The sequence below is a fragment of the Balaenoptera acutorostrata genome, chromosome 21 (assembly GCF_949987535.1).
Source record: "Balaenoptera acutorostrata chromosome 21, mBalAcu1.1, whole genome shotgun sequence".
Classification (NCBI taxonomy): domain Eukaryota; kingdom Metazoa; phylum Chordata; class Mammalia; order Artiodactyla; family Balaenopteridae; genus Balaenoptera; species Balaenoptera acutorostrata.
The window spans coordinates 6,341,291-6,356,460 of record NC_080084.1 but is presented as its reverse complement, the minus strand read 5'-3'; the positions used below and the strand labels follow the sequence as shown (position 1 = coordinate 6,356,460).

General features: G+C 47.1%; 1 protein-coding gene across 10 annotated transcripts in view; it reads right to left on the bottom strand.

The window, feature by feature from the left end:
• ANK1 (ankyrin 1) overlaps positions 1 to 15,170 on the bottom strand; it is a 209,891-nt gene that overhangs the window by 14,388 nt on the left and 180,333 nt on the right. For 3 of the 10 annotated variants that reach the window (XM_057537205.1, XM_057537203.1, XM_057537202.1), the window contains exon 39: positions 2,655 to 3,213. The exons of 3 other annotated variants lie outside the window; for them this stretch is intronic. In XM_057537205.1, the coding sequence (XP_057393188.1) occupies positions 2,655 to 3,213 (559 nt within the window). Of the gene's footprint in view, positions 1 to 2,654; positions 3,214 to 13,697; positions 14,580 to 15,170 lie in introns of those variants that run through there. 4 more of the 10 variants (XR_009006488.1, XR_009006489.1, XM_057537204.1 and 1 more) reach the window with 3 other exon arrangements.

Below are 15,170 nucleotides of genomic sequence, written 5' to 3'. Positions count from 1 at the left end.
CACCCACCACCCTCCAGCCCCTCAGGTCACTCCCACCGCACGGTCCTCATGCCTGGGCTCAGCTGGCAAAATGATCATCCCTCCCGCTTGAAGCAGGCTCTTCCATGGCCTCGGGGACACATTTGCCTGCTTTTCCCTCCCTCTCTGGCCGTTCCTTCTCAGCATCCTTTGCGGGATCCTCCTAATTTCCCTGGCTTCTGACCCTGGAAGGCCCCAGACTCAGTTCTTCTCTGTCTACACCCACGTTCTCCGCAAGCTCATTCAACCCGTGGCCTTAATCCCAGATGTGAGTCCCCAGCAACTCTTCCTTGAACTGCAGGTGTGCGTGTCCAACTGCCTCCTTGACGTCTGTCCTTGGGGTTTCTGATGGGCATCGCATGGGCAGCCCGGCCAAGTCCACACTTAGGGTCTTCTCCCTGGACCTCTTCCAGCCGTCCTCCCACTGCAGTAGATGGCAACCTCGTCCCGCCAGGTGTCAGGTCAAGGACACCCGTGTCGTCTTGGACGTCCCTCTTTCTCTCACACTCTGCATCTTATTTGCCAGGAATCCTTTTTGGTTCAACTTTCAAAAACACACCCTGAACACGACCCCTCCTGGCCACCAAACTGCCACCATCTTGGTCCACGTCACCATCGACTCTTGCTTCCAGCTCATCTTCCTGCCTCTACCCTTGGCTGTGGCCGTGGCCAGATCACCTCGCTCCTCTGCTCAAAACCCTCCAATGGTTCTCCATCCCACCCAGGAAATGCCAATCTTTCCAGGACCCCAAGGCCTGACACGTCCGGCCCCATCACTTCCCTGACCTCATCTCCCGTGATCACCCTGCTCTAGGCACAGGCACCTTCTCGCTGCCCCTCGAGTGTGCGGGTCGCACTCTGCTCCAAGGCCTCTGCCCTGGCTGGGCCTTCTGCTGGCTCCGCTCAGGCGTTCACATCGTTCATCACCTGAATTCCTTTATGTCTTTCCTGCGAGTCGCTCTCAGGTGTCCCTGCCCGCCCCGTCTATGATTTCAACCACCCCCTTCCCTGCTTTATTCTTCTGTTTAGCACTTAGCATTAATTAGCATCTCTCTTTTAATTACTTTTAATTCCATTGACTTTATCTGCTTTTATTGTCAGTTTCCCCGCTAGAACATAAACGTCTTGCAGGTAGAGACCATCTGCTTTGCTCAATGCCACACCCAGGCTCCGAAGCACTTCACGCAGGGGCCTCGCACACAGTAGGCATTCAATACACACTGCTGAGTGAGTGAATGAAATTCATCTGTCCCCACGGGAGGGCTGACCCAGGTCACAGAGCCATCCTGTAACGTTCCGAGGCCTGGCCCCCAGGCCTCTGGTCCCTGTCTAGGGACCCTGCTGTCACAGTGGTGCAGTGGGAGGCACACAGGGGCATCCAATCAGTGCTTGTTGAGTGAACGGCACTCGCCAGTGGTTGGAAGGTCGGATTTCACTTTGAATCCTCACAGCTCAGTGTGCCCAATTTTCCCGACGCGTCGAAGGGAAGGATTCGTTTGGGACACTAAATGAATCCTTGCTGTCTTGTCTCCTAAGCGACTTTGCTTTCCCTCCTGCTGGGGGATGCGGGCCACAGTGCGTGGAGCCTGGGGAAGGGCCGTCTGCCCGGGCTTCTGGGAGGAGGATGCGGGTGGGAAGAGGAAATGAGAATAGATTTCCCACGGCTTGGCCGGATCTGAGCTCCCTGGGTGGCCACAGCCTTCTGGGAGCGCAGGAACTATCTCCTTGCTTTAGGGAAATTCAGGCAGCAAAGCAACACGGAGGAAAGGGCCTTTGCCACTCCCTTCCTGTGCCAGCCCCAGAGGCCAAGGCCATACCTGTCACTGTCTGTCTCTCTCGCTCCACGCCCCCCTCTGCATTCAGCCCAGCGCTGGAGTGTGGCCCATGTCCACTGCATGCACGTGGCCTGGGGACTCTGTGTCCCAGAGGGGCATCAGGCCATCTGCCTGCACTGCCAATGGGCATCCTGCTGCTGGACCTGTCATCACAGGCCTTCTCATCGCAGGAAGTGTGGTAAGGCGCTACCCAGGAGAATAACCATCTTCAACAGCTGAAGCTCTGTCCTGCCCCTGATAAGCCCGCCGGCCTCACTCCTTCAAAAGGGTGTAAGTAGAAAGGGCAGCCTTATCAGCTCTGTCACACGCAGGCTGTGTGACTGCACACATAGCTTCCTTGGGCCCTGGTGCTTCTAGGTTTCCAAATATGGTTTGATTTCAGCAATCAACACACAACAGCGACGGGGGCCCAGAGCACCCAGCTCAGCTGTACTTCAGGGACGTGGCTTCTTCCAGCCTTACAATCTCTCTCCCAAGGATGCTCTCCCCTCTCCCAACACCCTCAGCCTCTCTCCTGCTGGTTGAAAGATGGGGTTGGCGAGGGGGGGGGCGGGGTGTGGTTCTGGGGGAGGGACTGGCCTTTGCAGACAGCTCCACTCTCACAAGACAGAGGCCTGAGCACAGGCTGGGTGGCTTCAGAGGCGAGCTGGCGCCTTACTGAATTTATTTGCTCCAGTGTGTTTAGAACACAGGGTCGGGGGGCAGCGGCGTCCGAGTTCCCTCTGGACTCGCTGCCAGGCACAGTATCCCCCAGAAGCCCAGGACGGTGACAGGCACCCCGCACGGCGGCCCAGCCCTTACCTGTCCTGGCTGGAGTCCATCACCCGACTCACGGTGTGGGATTCTGTGATGTGGGCTTGTACCCTCTGCTGGCCTGAAACAAGAGACACTTCATTCCCTGAGCCCTGCCCTGCACCTGTCGAGTCCTCCTGCCTCTCATGACCTGGCAGCTTCTCTTCTGACCTCTGACCTTCCTCCTGGTCAAGCAAATCGATAAGGCCATTTGTGGCATCTGAATCCACTGTGTCGTCCTCCACGAGGTCCAGAGAGCCCAGCATGGGGCCCTGGGGTCCCTCGGAGAGCGCCCCCTCCAGCTTCCACTCGTGGCCAGTGGCGTCCGAGTCCTCGGCCTTGCTGCACTCCAGAGAGGAGTCCTCAGCAGTGACCAACGAGGGCGTGAGGCCCGCGGACCACACCTGCATGTCAGACATCTCCAGCATGGCGTCATGCTCCGTGCCCGCCAAGGGGATGGCGTCTAGGACGGCCACCTCGTTCCAGTACTGGTCTGCGCGCAGCGGAGAGGGGAGCGCATAGTGCAGGGAGGCGGGGGACAGCAGCTCGTCCTGCAGCGAGGAGTAACCTGGATGGGCAGACAGAGGGCGACATGCTCCAGCTGCGACCTTCCATCACTCGCGCTCACGTGCAGGTCACGCGCGCACAGGCACGGCCACTGACGCGCATGCGCATTCCGGCGGTGCGGAACTTCCCAAGCCTTGTGGCTTCCGCCCAGGCACCCGGGCAAGAGAACAAGGCTCTGGGGGCTGAGGAAGAGGGGGCAGCCAGGGGTGAGGGCGGGGAGGGGGCTCCTTTGCTGGACGCAAAGAGAAGAGGTTGGAATGCTTTCTCTTCCAGTCCAGAGTGGGGATCAAGACGTCTTGATCCAGAGGCTGGAGCTCGAGCCGTCCGCAATCAGGTGAAAGCGCCACTGCTCAGCGGCCGCGCGGAAGGCAGGGCTGCTCTCGCTTTGCACCAGCGTCCCTTGGGCACAGCCCCTGGGGCTCTGTTAGGAATGCACCTCCAAGGGAGGGGGCAGCCCCAGAGCCAGGGTCGGTGACCGAGCCCTGGGGGGGCTGGCGAGCACACCGAGCACCCACAGACCTCGGCGCGGTGGTCCAACGGGAAACCGCTAGGTTTGGGATGAAGTCACTTATCCGCAAGCGGTGTATGGGTTCCAGGAACCGTGAATGAGCCAAAGTGGCACAAGGGAGGGTCCTCAGGGCTCACAGCAGGAGGCCAGGTCAGAGGGCGCACGAGGTCCCAGGCACAATGCTGTTTCCTCAGAACTCTGCCTGCCGATTCGGCCAGGTCCGCTGTGACCCGGGGGAAGGGAGCCAGCGGGCCCAGGCCCCTACCGCGCAGCCCTGTGGTCAGCAAAGCCTGTTCCCTGGGGACGGGCTCGGACACAAGTCCCTGACAGTCTCCTGGTTGGGTCTGGTGTGCAGACCAGGCTGCTGAGGGGGCAGCAGGTTTAAGTGTGGGATCAGTGTGCGTGTTATGGACGGGGTTCCCTTGGGTGGTGCCTCTGCTCTCCTCCAGCTTGGGGGGGGGCGGTCCCTGCAGCAGGGGACCCCCTTCGGAGCAGGTGCCAGTCTGAGGGGGGCCTAGAAGGCAAGATTCTCCACTTGGCCCAGCCTGTCTGGGGACCCGGGAGCAGGTGTGTGCCCACAACCTCTGAAGATCCAGCAGAGCCGAAGGGGACCCTGGGCATGGGTGGGGCTGCCCCTGCAGGGTCTCCAGGGACCTTCCTGCCACATCCCGAGAGGCCCCTAACCCAGTGTCTGCAATCTTCATCCTGCCATTCAGCCCTCACTGCTCCCCACCCCTGCGTCCGGCTTAACCCCTCTCCTGGCTAGACGGGCCCTCCTCACTCCCAGCTGGGCCTCAGCTCCTGTCCTCCAGCTTCTCTGCTTCTGACAGAACTCAGCTGTCCTCCTTCACTCACTTCTTCAACCAGAAAATATTAACTGAGGTCTGCTTCCATGCCAGGTATCATACATGCTAAAGGGTTGGGGATTATAAACACACACAGACACACACACACACGACAGTTTCTCTTTGTCCTCTTTCTTTCATGACGTTTTCCCAACGACTCCAGCTCCCCTTGGACTCCCCCATCTTTGAGCCCGTCCTGGTTCGCATGACTGTCAACTCCAAGGACAGGGAACCTGTCTACGCTGTCCCGGTGCAGAGCTTTCAGATGTGAGGCGGACACAGGAGCCAGAACCGATGACCTAGCCCATATGCAGTGAAACCGAAATTGCTAACGATTACAGGTGTTCAAGGTGTCGGCAACCAGGCCACGTGCTTGACATTCATTCTCCCTGTAATCCTTCCAGAGAGTTTTCCTCCTGACTGATCTCTACAAGTCTACGTGGTTCCGGATTCCAAAATTAGGAGAACGAGAAACAGACCATGGCGGGGGGACGGGGGGGTGGGGGTGTTGGCTGGGGGGTAGGGCTGTGCAGTGACAGGGACCAAGGGACCCCTCCAGCTCTGGCCAAACTAGGAGGGACAAAGAGGAGGAGGGTGGTGGGGGAAATGGGTGGGTCAGATCTTCCCACGACAGTAACACCAAGTCACTGCACGTGAAACTGTGACCTAACTCGGAAACCAGGGCAAAGGCCTTCCAACCCTCTACAGAAATCTCTCCAGATATCTGCGAGCAGAACATTTAATAATCACATAATTTTTTTCTTCTTGAAAGCATTATTCTATTATTACCATTACTAATTGAGCTCTCTTTCATATGAAGTATATCCAACATGTTATTTTTAATTGTCACGACATTATTCCTACTTTATAGATTAGGAAACTAGAGATTTAGCAACTTGCTTAAGGAACACAGTGAGAGTGGTCCTTTCACTAGATTTTGCCATTAATATATTTTAAAGATAGCTTCATGGAGGTATAGTTGGCATACAATGAATCCACATATTTAAAGTAGATAATCTGATCATTTCTGATACAGGGAAACACCCATGAAACCATCACCACAGTGAAGAGAAGGGCCATTCATCATCCCTGAAAGGTTTCCTCAGGATTCTTTGTAATCCTTCATTCTGCCACCCCACTCCCAGGTAACCACTAATCTGCTTTCTGTCACCATACATTAGTTGCATTTGCCAGAATTTTATATAAATGGAACTATACAGTGTGGAATCATTTTTGTCTGTTTTTTTTTTTTTTTTACTCAGCCTAATTTCATCCATGTTGTTGCATATATTGATAATTCATCCATTGTTATTGCTGAATGTCTAGATCACACTGTAGGTATATGTTTAACTTTTTAAAAAAAAACCAAAGTTTTTTCCAAAGTGATTGTCCCATCTACATCCCCACGAGCAGCGCATGGGCTCCCAGTTCCTCCACATCCTCCTCAACACTTGGTATGTTTTTCATTTTTTTTGTTTTTTTTTCTAGCTCTTCTTATAGATGTGTAGCGTTGTCTACTTATAGTTTTAATTTGTATTTCTCTGATGACTAATGATGCTGAGCATCTTTTTGTGTGCTTATTTGCTATTTATCTATCTTCTGGGTTAAGTTCAAATCTTTTGCTCACTCTAAAACTTGGGTTTGTTTTCTTATTATTGAGTTTTGAGAGCTCTTTATGTATTGTGGATACAAGTCCTATATCAGATGATTATTTGCCAATACTTTCTCCCAATCAGTAGCTTGTTCTTTTTTTTCTTCATTTTTTTAAACAGTGCATTTTAAAGTGCAGAAGTTTTAAATTTTGATGAAGTCCAACTTATCCATTTGTTCTCTTATGGATTGTACTCTTGGTGTCGCACCTAAGAAATATCTGCCTTATCCAAGATCTCTAAGGTTTTCTCTTATGTTTAACCAAGAATTTTTATAGTCACAGGTTTTACATTTAATCTATGATCCATTTTGAGGTAATTTTTGTATGTGATGTAAGGTGTGAATCCCAGTTCATTTCTGCATATGAATATCCAAGTGTTCCAGCATCCATGTTGTAAAGATTATGCACTGAATTGCCTTTGCACCTTTGCTGAAGATCAGTTGTTCCTATATGTGTGGTTTTATTATTTCTGGATTCTATTGTGTTCCACTGACTTATCTGTCTTTATGGCAATACCACACCGTACTGATCACTGTAGCTTTGTAATAAGTTTTGAAGTCAGTGTAAGTCCTCCAACTTTGTTCTTTTTCAAAGCTGTTTTGGATGTTCTAGGTCTTTTCCATATGAATTTTAGAACTACTTTGTCACTTTCCACAGAAAAGCCTACTGGGATTTTGACTGGGGTTGCATCAAATATATAGATTGTTTCAGGGAGAACTGACAAAGTATCGAGTCTTCTGACCCATGAACACGGGTGTATCTCTACATTTATTTAGGTCTTTTTAAATTCCTCTGGGCAACGTTTTGTAGTTTTCAATGTGTGTCTTTCACATCTTTTATCAGATTCAGCTCCAAGTGTTTCAATTTTTTCCAATGCTATCATAAAGGGTATTCTTTTTTCAATTTCAATTTCCACTTGTTCATTCCTAGTATATAGAATTCAAATGATTTTTTTAATGTACTGAAATTGTATCCTGCAACCTTACCAAACTCATTTGTTAGATTCCATTGGATTTTTATCTATATCATGTTGTCTGTGAACAAAGACAGTTTACTTCTTCCTCTCCAATCTGGCTGCCTTTTATTTCTCACTTGCCTTATTGTACCGGCAGCACCTTTAGGACAAGGTTGAACAGAAGCCGGGGGAGCAGACATCATTGGCTTGTTACTGCACTTAGAGGGAAAGCACTCAGTCTTTCACCATTAAGTATAATGCTAGCTTCAGGTCTTTTGTAGGTGCCCTTTAGGGCTCTGCTATCAGACTCTCCAATTTGGGGGACAGCAATTTGCCCTAAGTCCTCACTTCTCTTACAGACCCTAGAAGAGTTACTGATTTTCCAAACCGTGTAGCTTTTCACTTGTTGTTAGCATGCAGTGGTGACATCCAAGCTCCTTACATGCAGAACCAGATGCTGATTTATTTTAGAATATTCAACCATTCTGCATTCCTTGGATAAACCCCACTTGGTCATGATGCACTATCCTTTTATATAGTGTTGGATTTGATTTGCTAAAATTTAGTTTAGATTTTTTTGCATAAATGTTCATGAAGGATATTGGTCTGTAGTTTTCCTGTAATGACTTTCTTTTTTTTGACCAAAAGTGTAATGCTGGCCTCGTAGAATGAGTTGGGAAGCATTATGTCCTTTACAATTTTCTTAATGAGTTATTTCTTCCTTAAATGTCTGGTAGCATTCACCACTTAAGTCCTCTAGGCTTGGAGTTTTCTTGGTGGGAATATTGGTTTTTTAAAAAATTTATTTTATTGAAGTATAGTTGATTTACAATGTAGTGTTAATTTCTACTGTACAGCAAAGCGATTCAGTTATACATAAATATACATTCTTTTTCATAGTTTTTTTCTATCATGGTTTATCACAGGATATTGAATATAGTTCCCTGTGCTATACAGTAGGACCTTGTTGTTTATCCATTCTATACATAATAGTTTGCATCTACTAATCCCAGCCTCCCATCCACCCTTCCCCACCCTCCCTCCCCCTTGGCAACCACAAATCTGTTCTCTATGTCTGTGAATCTGTTTCTGTTTCATAGATATGTTCATTTGTGTCATATTTTAGATTCCACATATAAGTCATATCATATGGTATTTGTCTTTTTCTTTTTTTAAATAAATTTATTTATTTATTTATTTATTGGCTGCATTGGGTCTTCGTTGCTGTGCGCGGGTTTTCTCTAGTTGCGATCAGCAGGGGCTACTCTCTGTTGCTGTGCGCGGGCTTCTCATTGCAGTGGCTTCTCTTGTTGCAGAGCATGGGCTCTAGGCGCGTGGGCTTCAGTAGTTGTGGTGCGCGGGCTCAGTAGTTGTGGCTCGCGGGCTATAGAGCGCAGGCTCAGTAGTTGTGGTTCATGGGCTTCGTTGCTCCGTGGCATGTGGGATCTTCCTGGACCAGGGCTCGAACCCGTGTCCCCTGCATTGGCAGGTGGATTCTTAACCAGTGTGCCACCAAGGAAGGCCCCTGTCTTTCTCTTTCTGACTTACTTCACTTAGTATGATAATCTCTAGGTCCATCCATGTTGCTGCAAATGGCATTATTTCATTTTTTTATGGCTGAGTAATATTCCATTGTATATATGTACCACATCTTCCTTATCCATTCATCTGATGATGCACACTTAGGTTGCTTCCATGTCTTGGCTATTGTGAATAGTGCTGCAATGAACATTGGGGTGCATGTATCTTTTCGAATTATAGTTTTCTTCAGATATATGCCCAGGAGTGGGGTTGCAGGATCATATGGCAACTCTGTTTTTAGTTTTTTGAGGAACCTCCATACTGTTTTCCATAGTGGCTGCATCAATTTACATTTTGGTGGGAATGTTTTAAATTATATATTTAATTTCTTTCATATATTCAGAGTGTTCATTTCTTCCTACATGAGCTTTGATAGTTTGTGTTTTCCAAAGAATTTATCAATTTCACTTATGCTTTCAAATTTGTTGGAATAACATTGTCATAATATTCTCTTATTATCCTTTTGCTACCTCTAGAGTCTTTAGTGATGTTGCCTCTCAGTCTGGCTGGATGCTTATCAATTTATTGATCATTTCAAAGAACCAGCTTTTGGTTTTATTGATTTTCCCTAGTGTTTTCTGTTTTCAACTTCATTGATTTCCACTCTGATCTTTATTATCTCCCTTCTGCTTACTTTGGGTTTAATTTGCTCTTCTTTTTCAAATATCTTAAGATATTATAAAGCTGAGGTCACTGACTTGAGAACTGTTCTCTTTTTTAATGTGGACATTTTAGTGCTATAAATTTCTCCCTAATACTGCTTTAGTGGCATACCATACATTTTGATATCCTGATTCAAAATACTTTCTAATTTCCCTTTTGCTCTCTTCTTTGACCCATGGGTTATTTAGAAGTATATGATTTAGTTTCCATATGTTTGAGATTTCCCATGTAGCTTTCAGTTATTGACTTGTAATTTAATTTCACTGTGGTCAGAGAACATACTTTGAATGACTTGAATCCTTTTATATTTATTGAGACTTTATAGCCTATAACATGGTCTATATTGGTTTGTTCTAGGTGCAATTGCAAAGAATGTGTATTCTGTTGTTATTGGGTGGAATGTTCTACACATTCCAATTCCTAATGTCAATTAGGTCAAGATGAATGACAGTGTTGTCAAATCTTCTATATGGTTACTCATTTTTCTACTTGCTCTACCAATTATCAAGATGGGGTATTGAAATCTCCCACTGTAACTGTGGTTTTGTCTATTTCTCATTGCCCTTTTCTGTTTTTGTTTCATGTATTTATAGCTATATTACTGGTGCATAAACATTTAAAGATTGTGATGCCCTCTTGATTAACTACTTATTATTATGAAATTATTTTCTTTATCCCTGGTAATATTCTTTGTTCTGAAATCTACTTGTCTGATATTAATATAGCCACTTCAGTTTTCTTTTGATTAGTGTTAGCAGTTTATATTTACTCATCTTTTTACTTTTAAGGAATTTGTGTTTTTATATTCGAAAGGCATTACTTATAGGCAGTATATATTTGAAATTTACCTTTATATCCAGTCTGACTATCTCTGCCTTTTTTTCTTTAATTAATTAATTAATTAATTTTGGCTGCATTTGGCTTTTCGTTGCTGTGCTCAGGCTTTCTCTAGTTGCAGTGAGCGGGGGCTACTCTTCGTTGCTTTGCGCGGGCTTCTCATCACGGTGGCTTCTCTTGCTGTGGAGCGTGGGCTCTAGGTGCACGGGCTTCAGTAGTTGTGGCACACGGGCTCAGTTGTTGTGGTTCATGGGCTTAGTTGCTCCGTGGCATATGGGATCTTCCCGGACCACAGATTAAACCCATGTCCCCTGCATTGGCAGGAGGATTCTTAACCACTGTGCCACCAGGGAAGTCCTTATCTCTGCCTTTTAATGTGGGTTACTCAGGTCATTTACATTTAATGAGATTATTAATATGGTTAGGTTTAAACCTGTCATTTGCTAATTTCTACTTTCGTCCCATCTGTTTTCTTTTTCCTCTTTTGGATTAATTGAAATTTTCCATTTTATCTATTTTGATTGCTTATTAGCTATAATTCTTTGATTATTTTAGTAGTTGCTTTAGGGCTTTTAGTATACATCCTTAAACTATCACAGTCTACTTTTAAGTGATGTTATATAACGCTTGGCATATTGTATAAGAACCTTACAATAATATACTTCCATATTTCTCTCTCAAATTTTTTGACTTTTGTACCATTGTTGTAATATATTTTACTTTTATACATGTTATAATCCCAACATTATATTGTTATTTTTGTTATCTTTTAAAGAGATTTAAATAACAAGAAAATTATGTATTTATTTTTATAGTTTACATTTTTGGCAGTTCATTCCTTCACGTAGATCCGTGTTTCTGTATGGTATCGTTTTTCTTTGGCCTGAAGGATTTTGTTTTTAAACTTTGCTTGTAGCAGGCACCTCCTGGTGATGAATTTTCAGGTTTTGTGTGTATGGGAAAGTCTTTATTTGCCTTCGTTTTTGGAAGTTATTTTTGCTGGGTATAGAAGTCTACATTACTTTAGAGATGTGATTCTTTCAAGATGTGTTCTACTTTAAAGATATTGTTCCACTGTCTTACTTCCATTGTTCCTATGAGAAATCTTATGTAATCCTTATCTTTATCCCCTTGTATATAACGGGTCTTGCTTTTTTCCTTTGGCTACTTTTAAACCTTTCTCTATCACGGGTTCTGACCAATTTGTTTAAAATGTGCCTTGGCATAGTAGCTTCCATGTTTCATGTGGTTAACTGAACTTCTTGGATCTGTGTATTTACAGTTTTTATCAAATTGGAAAATTCTGGGCCATTAACTCTTCAAATACATTTTCAGCCCCCTTCTCTGCTGGAAACTCTAATTTCACAAATATTAGGTCACTTGATTTCCCCACAGTTCACTGATGCTTTTTTTTTTCTTCCTGTGTTTCATTTTGGAGTTTCTATTGCTATGTTGCCAAGTTCCCTTCTTCTTCTGTAATGTCTAATCCCATTCAGTGTACTTCATTCATCCTATACCTTATAGTTTCATCTCTAGGAGATTGGTTTGGGTCTTTAAAAAATATCTTCCAGGGCTTCCCTGGTGGCACAGTGGTTAAGAATCCGCCTGCCAATGCAGGGGACACGGGTTCGAGCCCTGGTCCGGGAAGATCCCACATGCCACGGAGCAACTAAACCCGTGCACCACAACTACTGAGCCTGCACTCTAGAGCCCGTGAGCCACAACTACTGAGCCCACGTGTCACAACTACTGAAGCCTGCGCGCCTAGACCCCGTGCTCCACATCAAGAGAAGCCACCACAATGAGAAGCCCGCGCACTGCAACAAAGGGTAGCCCCTGCTCGCCGCAACTAGAGAAAGCCCGCACGCAGCAACAAAGACCCAACGCAGTCAAAAAAAAAAAAAAAATCTTCCAAGTCTCTACTTGACTTTTTTTTTTTTTGACTTTTTAAACATCTGAAATAGTTATAACTGTTTTACCATTCTTGTCTGCTAATTCTAATATCTGCGTCAGTTTCAGTTGATTGATTTTTCTCCTTATTATGGGTTATGTTTCCCTGCCTCTTTGTATGTATGTCTGGTAATCTTTAATTGGATGTTGTGACTTTTATCTAGTTGGGTGCTGGGTATTTTTGTATTCCTATAACAATTCTTGAACTTTGTTCTGTTATGTAGTTGAGTTCCTTGGAAACAGTTTGATCCTTCTGAGTTTTGCTTTCAAGGTTTATTAGGTGGGAGCATTGATCAACCTAGGGCTAATCACTCTCCATTTTTGAGACAGGACCATTCTGTGTTCCCTATGCAGTGTCTGTGAACGATCAGTCTGACTGTTGGGAATAGATTAATATTCAACCAAAACTTGCGGGGGACCTTCTGGAGGTCTCCAGAGCTCTCTCTCTGTGCAGCTGTCTCTCTAGGGAACTCTAGCTGCCCTGGTCTCCTTGGACTCCCAGCGACTTCTCCTTAACCAGGGAGTCTTCTTGGATTTCTCTTCCTTGTGCCATGACTTAGAAACTCTTTCGAGGCAGTGATCTAGGCAACTGTAGGGTTCACTTCATTTATTTTCCATGTCTCATAGATCACTGTCCTTTGCTGCCTGATGTCCAATGTCTTGAAAACTGTTGTTTCATATAATTAGTCCAGTTTTTGCTTGTTTCAAGCAGGAGCGTATATTCAGTCCCTGTTGCCTCATCTTGGCCGGAAGTGGAATGTATCTCAGACAGCCCCTCAGATATGGCCGGCTAAACATTTTCACTCCTGGGAATCTCAGTAAGACTTGATAAAGGCTGGGAGAGGGTAACTCTGCTGGTCACAGAACACCCGAGGCTCATTCTTGGTGACTTTTCCACCTTGAAACTTCCTGGGGTTCATGAGAATGGAATTTCACCCAGCAAAAATGTGTCCATGAAGAGAACTTGTGCAACCCTCCCCCAGGACTTCTTTCTCCCTTGTGTTTTGTCCTGGAGGCCCTCCCCTGGTCGCAGTGTTTAGGGGGCTATGCCCCCCTGATCCCTCTCAGTCTCCAGAAGACCCCGCTGACCCCACTCTCACCCCCGCAAGTGTGGATCTGGGGCTGTAGGTGTCCATACTCAGTGGAGCAGAGATTACTACTGATAGGGGCCATGCTCGGCGAGGACCATCTCACACGGTCTGGGGTGGACCACAGCACAGGAAGGTTTGCTGAGTCCCCTGGGTTGAGCTCCAGAAGTGCCTGTCTCTCTGGCAGTCTCACGTGGCCCTGCCATACCTGGGTCACCAGCCCATCCCTCAGTCTAGAGCTCTCCCCTCTGGGGTTGCCTTTTGGGGAAATCAGGTAACAGGCAACCAGACACACAGCTTTGGAGCAGAGCCGTCCAGCAGTGGCCCGCCCCCCAGCCTCCCCTCATCTGGGCTGTCACACTGGGTCTCTGTTAACCTAGGCCTAACGCTGCCCCCACTAGTTTGATGTCAGCAGCAAACCAGACAAGGGTGGACAGACAACCCTAACTCAGGCAGGAGCTGCACTTCACTAGCTGTGTTCACTAAGAGTCTGTAGAAATGAGACATATTGTATTTCCAAGTAGACATTATGTCCAACTCATCAAACCAAATGGAGTTGACCAAACAGGATGTGAGATGTCCATTTTTTCCTTTCACATGAGAAATCTGTTTTATTTTTAGGAACATGCTTTTTTTTCGCTCCACGGGCAATTTTTTTTTTCATGTTTATTCCAAGGGCCTGGGGTAGTTCCCTCCTGTGCAAGAGAAGCAAACTGGCTCTTTGACTTAAATCCCCTTCTACTCTGGCCAGTCCAGGCAAACACAGCAAGAAGAGCCAGGAAGGAAGGACAAGAGACCTCAGGTTCCTATCTTCCTGACACCACAGAGCAACCAATCACTGCCCTGAGTGCCCACAGGGAGGCTGAGACGAGCAGAGAACGAGGTAAAGCACAGAGGAGGCAAGGTACCGCCGTGGCCATCGGCGCAGAGGCCTGGGCTGGCCCAGGACAGAAAGCCAGAGGAAGCGCAGGAGGCTGCTGTCCCCCTTTCCTTCCACCTCCGATCCCTCCTGCTCCTTCTCTCCGGGCCAGAAGGGCACCCAGATGTGGGATGGTCTTCCTGGGACTGGAAAGAAGGCAGGAAAAATACACAGAAGCCAGCTCTGGTGCCCAGAAAGGCAGGATGGACCAAGCGGGCGTCTGTTTCTGAGTGTCTGCTCCGGCCTGGGGGAGCGTGCACACAGGGCACACAGCCTGCGTTTGCCGGGACACCTGCTGGACGAGGGGGTTCAGGAGGGCTGACAGGCGACAGAGCAGCCAGGAAGCACAGAAGCATTCAGAGTGTGACGTCTGCAACCAAAGCAGGGGAGGATCCCTTGTAAACTTGTTCCATCTTGTGACCCCTCTGCTCCAAACCTACAGCGGCTCTCCATCACCCTCCCAGTAAAACCAGTGTCCTCAGGATGGCCTGGAGGAGCCGCCCTCCTGCTGCCCGTGCCCTTTCTTCCTCCCCTCTGGCCCCTCACTGTTCTGTGGATGCACCAAGCACAGCCGCTCAGGGCCACTGCCTGGGATGCTTGTCTTGGTGCTCTCTCCCGAGTTTACACACCCACTGCGTGCTCTCCCTCCAGCCTTTGTTCAGATGCTACCCACTCCCACCCCACTATTTAATCCCCCAAGCCCAGCACTCTGATCCCCCTTGCTTGAGTCTGTTTTTTTTCCACCATCTACTTGCTAGCACATTATACAATTCACTTACATACTATATTTTTGTTTGCCTCTCTACACAAAAGGTAAGCTCCATGAAGGCAGAGTTTGGGACTTTTCTTTCTTTTTTTTTTTTGTCTGTTTGAGAACTGACTTATCTGCCCTGCTTAGAACAGCCCCTGGCATGTGGCAGGTGTTCAGAAAATATTTGCCAAATGAGCTGATCAACTGCAT